The 15,585-nt window shown below is 39.2% G+C and overlaps 1 protein-coding gene across 2 annotated transcripts in view; it reads right to left on the reverse strand.

Annotated features, from left to right (window-relative positions):
* Nucleotides 1-15,585, reverse strand: part of SHOC2 (SHOC2 leucine rich repeat scaffold protein) — a 72,735-nt gene that overhangs the window by 42,014 nt on the left and 15,136 nt on the right. For both annotated transcript variants that reach the window (XM_075504553.1, XM_075504552.1), the window contains exon 2: nucleotides 2,087-3,024. In XM_075504553.1, the coding sequence (XP_075360668.1) occupies nucleotides 2,087-2,789 (703 nt within the window). In that variant the 5' untranslated portion in view covers nucleotides 2,790-3,024. The remainder of the gene's footprint in view (nucleotides 1-2,086; nucleotides 3,025-15,585) is intronic.

Consider the following 15,585-nt stretch of genomic DNA (forward strand, 5'->3'; position numbering starts at 1 on the left):
CTGTTACACATGATCTCTTTCAAGACTGTTGTGAACAAACACATACAGAAATTATATTTTAATGTAAACTTAACCATAAGAATTCAACAAACAAAATAGTTAAGAAACAAAGAGGTTCCAGCAGCAACAATAATGGCTGCAGCATCAAACGCACCTACAGAAAGTTTCTGAAGGGCAACACCAAACACTGGAATGCAACATCTCACAAAAGTTTTTTCTTCACACACTAGTATTAATTTAAATGTATGCAGTACTCTCCCCAGTTGAACCTCAGAAGCTGACTCTTGCTAGATTACATTTAATAACTGAGCCACAAACAGACCCAGGTAAAGTACTGACAATTGTGTAATACAGCTCAACCAGCTAAATCAGCCACAATTTCTTCAACGTATGTAGAAACACATGGTATGTTGGGTTTGGGGTTTTTTTTTTTGCAAGCATCAGCCCCATGGTTTCCAGTACGATTCTTTGATTAGTAAAAGATTCAAAGAGGCTGTTGGACTTAAACTGAAGTGTCAAGATAGGTCAAAACTATAATTCCTTAGCTGTCCCAGGGAAAATTCCAGGATTGCTGAGATGCTCGTGCCAACTCAAAAATCATGTTTATCAGAAAACATACCACATTAATCATTTAATTTTTGCCTAGCAAAAAAGTGTTTCTGTGGCTACAGTAGAACCCATTCCAATAGCTGCTACAGGGAGCCAAAGACTCAGACCAACAACTGACAGCCTCACCACATTTCTTCACTCCTGTTATCATGTACAGAAGCTGTCTGTACCGGACATTGCTGGTAACATGATTAGCAGTTTCAGATGTGCCCAGGAGTTCCTGCCATCAAGAACACGTTATCTGATGTGTCTTTCATATCAAGGTGCAGGAGAAAGAGGCAAACACTGCTGATTTGACAAAGATCTATTAGGGATCCAAACATGAGCATTTCCCAAGCTTTACAAAATTAGTGAGCGTAGGGGCCAACTTCAGTAACACTTAACATACTCACACACTGGCTTAGTTAACAGGAAAAAGTCCCACATCAGCTCTTAAAAACAGGGCACAGGAATTATTACTCACAGTGTTACAAGGGCTTTTACAAGGTTTTTTTCCACACTTGAAGAAAGTCAAAGCAGTTTCTTAACTGCATGAAGTTTATGTTCCCCCTCCCCCTAAAGGGACTACGCTATGCTTGCATTTTAAAAACTGGTGATACACAGAAAAAAACCACTGATGATAGAATCTCCCTTTTATGAGGCACATACATTGTTCAAATATTGCTTGAGAACAGTGTGATAAAGAGTTTTCCATGAATCAGAACCTATTAGAAACAACTTAGGAGCTCTTGATATACAGCTATTCCAGCACATTTTTTGTAATAAACTATTTAAATTAATAAGCCACTTTCATACTATTTTACCATCTTTCAAACTTTTGTAACAATGCTTGGAAAAACAAGTATTATTCATTAAAAAGTTATAAGAATCATCAGCCATGCATACAACATTTGGTCACTTTATATTAAGGGTCCATGTACTAATATATTCATGACTTATAAAAGGTAGAGGCTTTCATGAATCATTAACCTACGTTATTAACTGCTACGGCATCCAACAGCTTGCTCGTGGTAATAGCATGGAGCTACCTATTCTACCTTGCATTACCATGGTCACACCCCTCTAACACACCCATAATGTGTTTATAACTTGCAACAGTTCATAAATGATTTATAAAGAAATCTTAAAATGAAATATGCCCCTGTATCTTTTTTTTCTTTTTCCCCAAACCATCTGGGCTCTGAAGACACAATATGTGAAAGCACAAGGCAAAGATGAAAACAAGATACGTCTGATTTTAAGATGATAGATGAAGAAAAAGGGCTTTTGTTGTTTAAAAAAAAAAATATATATATATCCAAGGTATTGGTTACTCTCAATATAAGCTAACATTGCAACAGTATGATCATGAGCATAATTTTATGAAGTTTGAAATGGAGAAGGGCACCCAGAGCAGTGGCAGTTTATGTATACTTAACTGAATTGCAAAATGAACATAAGCATAGAATTAAAACTTTCAGTCAGTGTAATCGCTTACCAATTTCAGCAGGTAGTTGCTTGATTTTGTTCTCTCGTATACTAAGCATGGTGAGTTTTGACAAGTTTTTGATATCCTTTTCCACAGTAGTTATACGATTAAAGCGTAGGTAAAGAGTGGCGAGAGAGCTTAGCCTATACACCACAGAAGGGATTTCTCTAAGTTTGTTATGCCGCAGGTCAAGCATGCGCAGTTTCTTCAAGTTATCAAGAGAGTCAGGCAAACTGGTAAGTGAGTTTTCACTCAGGGCCAGTGTCATCAGGTTCACAAGACAGCCCACCTCTGCCGGTAGGGACTGCAGTTTGTTACTGTATAAATAAAGTTCTGTCAACTGCGTTAGCTCTTTGATAGCTGATGGAAGCATGTGTATAGACCTCTTGGACAAGTCCAAGCGCATTGAATTCTCTTCCCGGCATTTATTTAGCTCTTTGATCACTTCAGCGTTGCTGGATTTTTTGCGGATACCTGTGGCTGGATTAGGTCTTTTTATCGTATTGTCCACTGAAAAAGCTACCCCAGGCTGCGTGCTACTGGAGTCCTTCTTTCCATCTTTGGCATCTTTCCCTTTGGTCTTAGGCTCCTTTTCTTTGCTCTCTTTCCCAAATCCTCCAGAGGCTTTGGCCTCCTTCTCCCTTTCTTTTGACGATGGGACTTTTGGATCCTTCTCTTTACAGTCCTTTTCTTTTCCTAGATTACTACTCATGGTGACTCAATGTTTAGCAAGCACCACATGAAATCTGTTTCTGAAGTTCACAAGGACAATTCACTGCTGAGGCTACAAGGATCCTTAAAACATGCAAGTGTTGAACCAAGGGAGGAGCTTCGGCGGTGTGATACCCATTTGCTACATATTGGTTCTGAAGGCACTCTTTCCTAACCCTGGTATCAGGAGATTCAGCTGTAGAGATTAGAAGGTCAAATGCTCCGTATTAGTATTTCTGTAACACAGAGAGAAGAGAAGCCAAAGTTAGTGTTGAATGTTTCTACATCAAGCCTGTGCTCACTAACTCAAGTTAATGATTTGTCCTTCTCTTCAAATGTCAATGAAAAACCCAGTGCTAAACCAAAAATACTACCCATGTTGCTCAAAAGACCCACTGTGGTAGAAGAGCTATACTAATTAGTATACATGAGGAAAGAAAAATTACAATTCTTAAACATAATACTGCCTTCAGTACTATATTTGAGTCACTGTCTTGCATCTTAGCTAGTTCTTAGCATTACACCCTGGTCATCAACATGAATATTGTCTCCCCTCCATGCTCAATCAGTCAATAAAGATTTGCTATAATTTTAAGTGCCTGCCTCTGCAAACAAATCTGTACAGGCTTATTCTTTCAGCACAAAAGAGTCTCAATTCGATCTACAGTGAAATCTAATAAGCTACTGTAACACGAACATGTCGCCTCGAGATCTCCCTTCTGACTGGCTCTGAACAGCAGGTCTCTGCTTTTAACGTGGAGCAGAGTGCTGTCACCAGCTTCACATGCTTTGAGGACATAAACACAAGGATTTTTAAAATAAACCTATCAAAAAGTCAACTGAATGCTCAGAAGAAATAAATATATTATGCTTCAAGACAAGCAAAATTATGAAAGAATTTCTCATGAGGTAGGATATAACACATCTTTAGAGAGTATCCTGAATTTTCGCCTCTCAATGACTATAATGCAGCCTAATAAGTGAACAGATGTCTGAAACCTAGAGCCCCATTTACATTTTTACAAAATCATCATACATCGTAGAAAGTAGCTTTTCTTCATGTTTCAATTCAAACCACGACGTGCCTGAGAACTTCACGGTTCTGAATACTCTGGAAAGGTTTTTGATTGTATCTTTGTGGAAGAAAATAAATGGTCAATCAATGGCAACAATAATTTCATGTCCCTGTGTTAGTCCACCTTTTAGCCTAGAATCAACTTTCCTTTGTTATGCAGCATTCACTGATGAAGAAAGTTTGTTTGTATCTCAGAAAAGCACCTTGTTTCCCCAACCACCTAAGCTAAGTTAAAATACCCTTAAAACTTCTGCAGAAGCTGTGTCACTGTCCTGGCATTCCATCTTCTGCACAAGTTCATAAAGGTCATAATCAAAATCAATTAAATACTATTTTGCATACTTAAGCCATCAGCAAGTACTAGAAATACAAACATTTTTTAGCAAAGATCAAGTAACTATTTTTAATTGCACAGTTATGCTATTTATGCTTGCCTTCAAGTATAAACATGTGCTCAGAGAACACAAAGGAGCACACTGTGCTCAATATATTCGTTCACACTAAAAAAAAAAAAAAAATAGAGTAAAGAAAATCTTTTTAAGGATGGCAAGAAGGGCAAGCCACTTTACCTCAGCTGCAAATCAAGCTGTTTAGTAACAAAGCTCAGAAGAGAACCTCCCGCAGGAGGTGGCTTCCAGTCCTTCACCCTGATTCATTACTGCTGCAGTATCACAAAGTGTGTGCTACAAACCCCACAATATCAAAGAACCCTACTGCCTCCAGTTACTGCGTTCTGGACAACTCTGTTGTAAAGGACCATGGCCATTTGCTAGCAGCCGCAAGCAACTACAGCTTTTAACTTGGAAATTTTCTCCAATGCAGAGTTCTCTAAAGCAGCACAAGCCGGTTCCTTACTGCATCCTTCAGATTTCCACCCAGCTTTTACACCATCCATTAACCTGACCTATCCTCAAGATTACCAACCTCCCTACATTATATTTTAAAACTTGGTCTCAGCACTGTATAATCTACGTGCTTGTAAAACTCCAGCAATAGGAAATATAATGACTCCAAATGCAAAACCGCAGCTGACTAAAGGGTGGGAGCCTGAAATGCCTGACAACTTGTTTTCAGTATGAAAAGGTAACACAAAGAATCGAGAACTAACACAGTTTCTAAATTCTGGTAATACACAGAAATCTCAGCCATGTAGCAGTGCCAGACAGCTACTGCTCCACATCAAGCCCCTTAAGTGCAAAATACTCAAAGGGCTGCTGCTCTCATGAGCTTTCAGTTTAATCAAATTTAGGACCCACCAAGAGATTTGTTTCATTTCTTATGTGCACTGCAGCTGAAGGAGGTTTTGAGAGAGCCTCAGAAAGGAAAGACTGCTGGAGATTAGTACTGCTGAAAGCAGCTCGATAGTGCAAATGCTCCAAAATAATCTGCACTCATTTCACTGTCTTCGTTAGCAATTACTTTAATTGTACTTGAAAAAAAAAAGGGGGGTGGGGGGGTGTCCCTGTTTCAATATGCCAGTTTAAACATTTCATTTTCTGGTAAGGAACAAAAATCATTTGCCTATACAAACAGATAAAATTGAACAGTCATTAAAAACATCATCTGAAACATATAAAGAAAATTCAGAGCAATACAAAGGGTCATGACCAGAGACTTCAACATTGCCTCACAGTTAAAGATGTTAGGAGGCAGTCAACTTGCAGGCAAGCCACAGGCAGCCGTGGTTTTCTAACACATGGAAACTGGAGCCAAGCTCACAGTGCAGCAGGCCTTCAAAATATACTCCCTGTTCAAAGTGACAAAAAGCTAACAGTTAAATGTGCTGCATCTATGTCATTTTTATCTCTTTACTGAGGATTTTAATTACTGCCTGAGACTGCAAAATGTATTTAAAATAGTTTGAGAAGGTTTAGCCTCCCAAATAAAGTAATTCTCTAATACCTAGAATGACTACAACTAGCACTGAAAAAGCTTATGATGAGACCTTTTCCAGATGAAACACAATAAAAGCCAGTGCAGGGGAAATCACATCAAAGAAAATGCCTCGACTGGAATAGCCTCATGCCTCCGGAATCACTGGCATCTCCCCTTTCCCTGCTCACTCACCAGGGCTGGGATTCCCAGCAGCAGAAGTGGTGGTGCACAGGAGGTACCGGCCGGGTTTCACCCAGTTACTCCGTGAAGCACTAAACTCCTCTGCCACAAGGCAACATTTGTGTCCTGGTGATTCCCGTTACTCTTGACATCCCTGCAACCTTTCTTCCCCTCTTTGTTTTATTTCAGGGTGAAAAAGTCCTAGCAAGTACAAAAGCCATGGCAGAACCGTCATTCATGAGACAACCCTTTCTCTTCCTACAGTCCTCTCAGTCGCCACACATTGCCAACTTCCACAAGTGAAAGGTGTCCAAGCAAGAAGTCTTCCTAGCTAAATAAGACTGACTTACACCCCAAATTGGCCAAACCTGTGAAGTGACTGTTTTAGGCTGTCCGGTAAGTACAGCATCACATTCTTGTATCATAACGCAGCGGCAGTACAGGGCTTAAATAACTATATGAAACTCATCCTATCTCTAGTATTTTGTAACTTTTAATACTGCCATTGCAACCTAAAATTATTTTTAACATTTGCATGCAATATAGATGAGAATACATATTTATACATATTCTCATCTATATGCTGTATGCTTTCAGTTAGCAGGACTAAAATCTTGCCATTTCCTACATTAATGACACAGTTGTGTCTCAAAATTTAACAGGGCAACTACACTCAGAACTCCTTAACCCTACCAACATGTATACAAATGAAATGCTAGACTTCACATAAGCATCTCTACAGAACTTTCATTTCTATTGCAAATCATTCAAGCTGATGGGGTTACTCATATACATCAAGTTAAGCATGTATGTAAACTTTTGGTGGACATGAGCATAATTACATATACTACAGAAGAAGCTAAATATGTTTCAAAAGGTTATTCATATTTTTCAAGCCCCTTTGGTTAAAGGACAAGAGTCATCATCAATTCTAAACTACAGTCAAACAAGCATTCATTGTATCTCAAAAGGAGAGGTTCTTTTAGAGATATTTTTAGCAAAAGGAAATTAGCCAGTTCTGCCAACTACTTCCATTTTCCAATGCTGTTCAAACTGACTTCCTGTCAATATTAATTGACATAAAACCGTTTAACTATTATGTGCTGGAGAATTTGGAAAAGTGAATAAGACTCTTGCTTCGTGCAGCTTATGAAGGAAAATAAAACTTCTAGAGAAGTTAAGGAAAATAATCTCTTCCTGTTCCAAATATTATTTTTTTAAAAGTAAAATATTTATAAATAGCTATAAATAACCAGCATCAGAGTTTTGATTCACTCCTCCTGATGTCTGGTGAACATAATCCAGATGTATTTATTTTTTTCTGTCAAACTGTAACTGACGAAACTTCAGAAACACAAACAACTTCGCCTAAACTGTATCACCTTCCTTAGCTGCCTGGAAAAGAATAACACATCGACCTTGTATATTTTACTGATTTTTTTTTTTATATATATGTATAAGTAATTGAAAAGAGATTTCAGTTACTCTGAACAACAGAACCCAAAACATTTTTGCAATAAATGTTTTATGAAAAAACATGGTAATGTAGGAGCAATCATGCCTGCAATTCTAGGAATACTACTAAACTAATCACCTGCAACTTAGTAATATAAATACTGATGCTTCCTGGTCATTATCTAATACAATATGAGGATAAAGGATTTCACCCAACTGCTATTCAGAGAAAGCTGTAAAAGACTGAACTGTCTCCTACCCACTACTGCAGAGCAACTTTACTACCCCCTCAAAAAAAAAATCCACTGCCAATATTACTTCACAGCTTAGTAAAGATTTCCCCCCAATCACATCTTTTAATTTTGATTTTATATGGATGTACTCCCGAGCAGTTTGCATGCAGCTCTCTAATGAAACGCCACATCAGGCGACTGGCACCAGGGCTGCACCGGGGCCGGGGTGACCAAAGCCAGGTGCCGGAGGAGGCGAGCCAGCAAGAACGGCCAAAGCTCACCTCGCTGACGGTACCAAGGTCCCACTGCAAGTCTCACTGCTCCTGCCCCGGCGCGGTGGGACTCCTCCAGAAGAGGCTGTCCCTGCATGAGATACTCTCAGCAATCCCTCAGTTCTCAGAGGATGCATTATGTGTCTTGTGACTTGCAAGTATATGAAAGTTTCCTGTATGTTCACAGATATAGCTTGAAGAAGAAATCATTAATTGAAATGAAATATTCTCCCACTGCTGAAATATTTCCCTCTTGAGTGATGAGGCTAACCAACCGCAGTCTCTTCTGCCAAAGGAACATCATCGTGGCACATCATCATACAAAATGGTCACTTTACAGCTCCACTTAAACACTTTGGTTCCTGTTCTGTGTTTCAGTAGACAAAACAGGCACTTTAAACCATAAACATTTCTAATATTCTGAGCATGTGATAGCTAAGGCATCATTTTCACTAAAGCCTAATAAATTACACTCAAATAAAACAGAATTTTACTTCTTCTGTAACGTAGCAGGAAACCTACAGGCCTGCATTTGAAAGGGAAATTCCTTACTACATGTATAATTTTACATCATGGAATAGGAATTATTTTTCTCTTCATTCTGTGTTTGTACTAAACTTAACCCAAAGGGCACACACCATGGCTTAGGCTTTTCAACCCAAGTAACAGAAGAGGATTATTCCAAATATTAAACATGTCGAAGAAATAAGGAATCAGCTCATACTTGACATTCCAGAGTAAGCAGACAATGATTCCAGTACATAATAAAAAAGAAAATGTTTTGAGATTGCAATTCTGATCTAGGAAGTTCTGATTAGTCAGACCTAAGTGGCTTTTAACAACAAGGCAGAGTTCAAATGCTATCTAGTAATTGCAGCAACACCTCTTCACAAACAAACAACAAACAGAAACAAATCTATCTTCTTAAAAGTATTTACCTTTTACTTAGAATAGCATGGGATATATCAAAAACATTTCATATTCCACTATACCACAAACATGAACACATCAATAAGCAATGGATGAAATTTCAGGTTTAGCCCAAGCGGCTACGACGACTTTCCATTTTCAATACCACATATGCAAAAAAAAGATGGTCACTACTTTCATTTCAAAACCCAAATAGCTTAAGCCAACGAGTCACTTGCAAACAAAGCACATTCTCTCCTACAATTTACTAGCTTCAAACATCTGACCTACAGAGTTTTCATCTGCGTAAGTGCATTTGAGCTTCTGCCGCTGCAGCCACCACAGACCAGCTGGGAGCAAACTGCTGAATCAGTCAGAGGCGGTTGCACAGCTCCTCTAAACACAAAACCTCATTCAGAGGTATGGGGACAGCACGGGAACAACCAGCCATCGCACCGCCATCGATCAAAAACATCGCCTAATCTATCTCGACAAAAGTAGTGCTCTGAAATACGCTAGCTAGCTACCTTCTCTTCTTTGGGAAGAAAACTCCTTCATTTCAGAGTACAGGATAGTCGATGGCAGCAGCATCGTAATACTGTCATGGTTCTTAGTGCCAGCTGCGATGGCTGGCTCGTTCAACAGAGAAGGCTGACCATTAAATTCATCTCAGTCCTGTAAATGAACGGCCAGCAGATGGTAGTTTACAGACTACCAATCAAGCCTGATTTCAATATATCTGGATGTGACCCCACTTTCCCCCCTAATCCCCTCTCACATTGAGGGAGCAGCTTGTTGCCTCCCTGCAGGCACAGCCCGAGCCTGCGGAGCTGGGCCAGTGAGGAGGCCTGGACCCTGACAGCCCACTAAGCCCTTTAGGATATCTTCATCTGCCAGAGGACTGCAGCCAAGACCGTTCCCTGCCTGCTTGCTGCTTCCACGGCTGCAGAACAGCTGAGCATAACCCGATCTCACAAAAAATTAAAACAAAACCTGGAGGTCGAGGGAATGACTGCACAAACATCAGACCAAGGGGACGACGAGACCATTTTTGAAGGCTTGCTTACGCTTTACGTGTGGTTTCCTAAATCTGCAGACACATCTGTAACTGTAGGCACCTAATTACAGACCTAGACGGAATTAAAGTTGAAGTTACTATAAATAAGCAAATCAGTTTCAAGAGGTGTTTGGAGGTTGTTGATCACTTCGTACTTGGAGAACCAGGCATATCTCCAGGACATCCCATCCCAGCTTCCGACACAACTGTGCCCTTCCACAGCAAACGCACAGGCATGCGGATGTTACTGCTGGTTTTGAAGCTTTCAAATCCATCTTTTCGTTCACTGGTCACCAGATTTGCTGCTCTCTGGAAGTACTTCATCACGCTAAATGCCAGGTCACATACCAAAGTCCAGATCTATCCTGACAAAAAGGCTCCACGCTAGCAGACAGAAAGTCACCTATGCCTTAAGTTCCTAGGGGGTAGACATAATCTTTTGTGCCCTGCCTTTGAACTCATCTAGCAAGTACAAAAATATACATTCTGTGATTCATTCTATGTGCTCCAACATTATTTTTACGAAGCGTTTTCTCTTTTTCTCCTTTACAGGAAAAAAACCCACTAGTTTTTGGGCAAGTTATAAAATACCGTTTCATGGTTTTGTAGATAGACTCTAAGAGCAAGTACAAAGAATTCTGCTAATTCCATGCAGCAGCTTATTTTAATATGTAAAAAGGTACTTTCTGCATGTGTGGTCCCCCAGCATGTACCTTTTGGGCTGCATGTCTCCGTTTCCACGGTAACTCGTTGTACCAGCAGGCTGTGTAATCCTGCATAATACATGAAATTTGAAAATCCTAGCTTGCTAGATGAAACAAATTTCCCAGTCTTAGTACAGGTCCCAGTAGCTAGATATGGCTAAATAAAGTTATTCTAAATGGACATATTAGTCTAAGAAAATCCAGTTCTCATTTTTGTGAATATACAAATTCTGCATCTATAGTGGCACACAACCTTCCACAAGAGCAAGTGCTCCAATCTCCCCAATACCCTCCATTGAACAAAGATCACCCTGCTGTAGCAAAAACTTACTTTCCACTATAAAAAAAACTTCACCGTTACCACCACACAGCACCCAGGCACTACCATTCAGATCCCTCAACAAGTCCTATAAACAAAGGAAGCAGCCTGTCGCACTCGGCTTTGTTACAAATTTGATAGAAAATGGCATTGGTCCCACCAAAGGTGATGAGGCAAAATTTAAACAAGCATCAAATATTTTTCTTTTATTCATCATTTCCTCTGAGCAATAAAAACCACGTATCAAAACAAAACCAACCAAACAGGAGACAAAACAAGAATGATGGGCAGGAGAGAAAGTAAACACACAAGACAACGATAGAGTAATATATTATCTACTAACTATTTATTATCTACATTATCAACATCTTACATTATGTTGGTCCTACAGAAATTGGGATTTAGCATGTGGTTTGTCCCATCTCAGCCAAATAGGGTAGCATCCTACCCTAGCTTCTACCAGCAACACAGAATTATCCAGCAACAAAGTAAAAATATTGTTTATTGTATCATTTCTCTTTGTTTCTTTGTCTCTGAATTTGATGCAGTAAGTTTGCTTGTCTTCTTCAACATGCTTTTATGTAATAATTATGACCATTTTGCAAAGTTCAGTGCTAGATGACTCTCAGTCCCTTGAATCTTCTGACCATAATTAGTGACTGTATAAGTCACAAATTCCCTTTGCAGAGGGTTACTATGCTAGGAGAAAAGCCTATCTGAAAAATCAACTTAAAACGTGCTTTTAACACAATTCTGAACATGAAAAGGAGTGACTGCTCTTTACCATGTATGTTCCAGCAGACAAAGCCACAATAACTACATATGGCAGCTCATCGCTGCACAATATCTGACCCCTATTCAATTTTTTTTTCTAGCTAAGATTATTTGCGGTTCTTGACCTTCAGCTAAGATGAGAAAAGCTTGGATATATTTGTTTTATTGAACACCTAGTTGAAATATAACTAATGTATAGAAAAGGACATATGCAATAACATTTACTTTCCAACTCACATACATGAGTTTGGAAGATACACAGGTGTCTGGTAAAGTCCAAAAAAAATACATATTTACCCACAAGTTTCCAATTACAAATCTCCTCACTTTTAGAAGTCATTAACATATTTTGTATTTAACCTGTGCTCTCAGAAAATAAGTATCTCCTTGAACAGATCAGCATTCTTCACAGAGAAAAGATAACCACCATAATCGGAATCAAATTTGCTCCAATTTAAGTGTACATTTCTAGTTCATTACAACTAAATTAAATAAAAAGAAAATTTATTTGAAAACTGCACAATGATCAGCTGGAATTTTTTTTCTTTGGGATGGCATATTTTTCCAAAAGTTTACATTATATATTTAAAAATTACAGTAAAGCAAAACAAATTTAGAATACTCCGAGTAAAAAATAAAGATCTACACATCTTCCCCCATTACTGCTTAACCAACGTTTTTCCAGTGAGGTTTTTTGGTTGGTTTTGTACTCTGACCCTTTCAGATAAATGCATTTTACCTGACAAAAGCAAACTGATTCAGGCCAAGTTAGAATATAGATAGAACGAGACTACAAAGAAACCACTGCGTTTCACATAACTGGATATAAGTTACAATACTCTCATCTCTTTTTTCCAGCAAACATTTGCCTAAACACGATGTGATGAACCACTTCTACCTGCCAAGTATTCTTATTCAGATGCAAGACCTACAAACTGCCAAAGAGAAACGGTGTTTTTCCTGTAGTATGTGTGTCCACTCCAGCTAGATTCTCATTATTAACCACGACATGTGTTTCTAAGGTTAATTGCATTCTGCCTACCCAGATTTTCCCTGCAGTTTCAACTGGATTTTGCATTATCCCCTCGCTGTCCTTACCCTCTTGTGCTGCGTTGCTGCACATGGTTAAACAGCTTCCATGTTCCACCAGACAGACCACCGTCCTGCACCGCTGGTGGAAACGATGCTCAACCACAGCTGGAGAAGCCAAAGCAACTTAGAAGTACCTTGGGGAACTTTGTAAATTAACGGCACCATAGAAATGTGGGCTCATTATACACCCTGATAAGGTGATGAAGAATAAAATTGCTCCCAAGCCTTTTTCAAAACTTTCAACTGTTTTCCCCCAAGAGAAACAGAATTAAACATAATGACATAAAGCAGCGAAATATTATTTAAGCAAATAGATGCATACTATAGGTGATTCAGGTAGCACTGTATACAGCTATATACAGCCAATGCTCTGTGGCAAAGGATTCTTCAATCACGTTGAACTTTTTTAGGCCTCACTCCTCAAAGGTGATGTTTACCAGCAGCTGCCTCCCAACCCTTGGGGTTTTTTGGGGTTGGGGAGAGGGGCCTTGAGGGGACATGAGAGCAGAGAGAAAAGGTAAGATAATTTATTTGGTTCAGCTGTTTATTAGACTGAAAGCTGGTAAAAGCACGTTGCTTTGTTCATGTCGAAGGTAATCTTAACACTGATTTTGTAAGAACTATGGCGTTTTTGTTTTAGATTAGGGACTTCAAATCTATTAAGAAGATGTCTGGTGCTACAATGAATTTCACCACATATTCACTCATGGCCACTTTGAAACCTCTAATAAGAAAACTGCGAGGAATTCCTCTGGCAACAAAGAGCCAAGCATTTCATAAACCGTGAGCCTGTTTCACCTCCTTGACTCCTACACGCCGACTTCTTTTGATACAAGGCATTCCCACAGAGCAAGTCAAATGCACAGTGGCTGAACAGGCCTTTCCTATCTGGCTGAGACGCCCTCCTACCGTCCTCCCCACCTTCCATGGGGTCACAGCGGCCACGCAGAGGAGAAAAGCTCCTGCCTGGAGCACAGGCAAGCTGAGAAATACGGGGAAGGGAGAAACGGGCAGGAGCTGGAACAAGAACAGGGATGGGAGGCTGGCGAGCATGGGTGGCGGGCAAGAAGCAGCTGGTAAGAAACTCCATGTAAGAGAATATCACAGATATAAAAATACTAAGACAGTAATCAGTCAACAAACACCACTCCTGCTCCTACACACTGCATGGAGAAGGGGTCTTAAAGAAGGCAAAGTATGTAGTAATTAGAGATTTATTAAACACGTTCTGACAAGCATGGTCACCTAAAGCACTAGAAGCCATCTTGTTCACACCTGTCTAATTTTGACTGCTTTATACTGCAAATTTAATTTTCATAACTTCTTAGAGTATTTTTATTTAGTTTTTACATGGTTTTTTTCCCCAATCAACATTTAGTGCATTAGCATTACAAAAAAAACAAGGATGACAACATTTGAATTTCTTGCAAGTTTATCCACATTCTTACGGATTCTAGTGATGATCCCAGAGATTTCTTTCCCAGGATAGAAGATACAACTGAAACAAACATGGAAGAGAAAGCAAGTTCTGTTCACCTTCCTATGAAAAACAACCTAAAGTCCAGACCTGCCACAAATACTCTGCATGCTCATTCCTGCTGTTGAGGAACCTTAACCACACAACATCTTAAGCTCCAGCCTGACACCCAAAAGACTCCAAATGGCACTGAATACTATTCTGCTCGTAACTAGGAGCCTGATTAAAAGACTATTTCACATATACTAACAATTCTGGAAAATGCATGATAAATTGGGTATCTTCACAGGAACAAGATGTTTTCCTTCAAAAGAGAAAAAAAAAAAAAAAGAAAACCACTGTGATCCCTTCCAAGCAGATTCTTCAAAATCTGTTCAGATGAGGCATCCATTTTTTTTTTTTTGTAAAAAAACAAAAGGTCTTCAATGACATTTTTACTAGAAATAGTGAAAAACATGATTTCTGCTTGCCAAAACCCAACTGGATGATATACTCTTTAGCATGCTTGAAAGGCTTGTGTATTGTAAAAGTAGAGAGTAGCAGCAACATTAATCTGAAAAAAGTCATAGAAAAAATTTAGACACACAAACTGAATTAAACAACACTGTACAAATATCATGCAATAATAAACCTTTCACCTCATCCCTTTCTAATAAATGAAATAAGATAATGGAAATCTGAAAAAAAATTATGAAAAAGGAGGCTAGCTTAAAGCCACATGAAAGTCCATACCACTACCCTAGCAAAACAAAAACAAATTGTATTGTATGCCTATTTATGATGAATGACATTCTTGCACCTTATTGCCCTTCGTTTTAGACAAAAACCAGATGTCATTTATAAATGTCTAAGTAATTCAGCATGAAATCATCCAATCTGTTTGTGAGCACTTAAAAGTTATTGTAAGACAAATGACTAAGAAAAATGCAACCTTCACACTAGCTCAGGCACAACATAGTGCCTCACCAGACCTGCTGGTTTCCACATACTTGTACCTTCCAAAATCAGTACGTATTAAAAAAATGGACCAGAGGACTGCACTAGACAGTGTGAGCTGAGAACAGGTGATTCACTGCATTCGGATTGCCTGCCTCAGCTCCTCTCTGACTTACACAGAGGTGAGGACTGCTCTCAGCTCCTCGCAGCACGTTCCTGTACCGCACCCATCCTTCACTGCACAGCTCGCCAAAGTGATGGAGCCTGGATTTTCCCTTTGATGCACAGGGCAGGAGATGAGTATTTCAACCACCTAAGTGACATTCACACAAGTAGTACAGGTTGAAGTAATCCAGATTAAAAGAGAATTAGCCTTTTTCGAAACAAGTGTAATCCAAAAAGTATTAGATGTACGCAGAAAGCACTCAGAAAAGGTATA

This window comes from Mycteria americana, chromosome 6 (genome assembly GCF_035582795.1).
Source record: "Mycteria americana isolate JAX WOST 10 ecotype Jacksonville Zoo and Gardens chromosome 6, USCA_MyAme_1.0, whole genome shotgun sequence".
In the NCBI taxonomy this organism is placed as follows: domain Eukaryota; kingdom Metazoa; phylum Chordata; class Aves; order Ciconiiformes; family Ciconiidae; genus Mycteria; species Mycteria americana.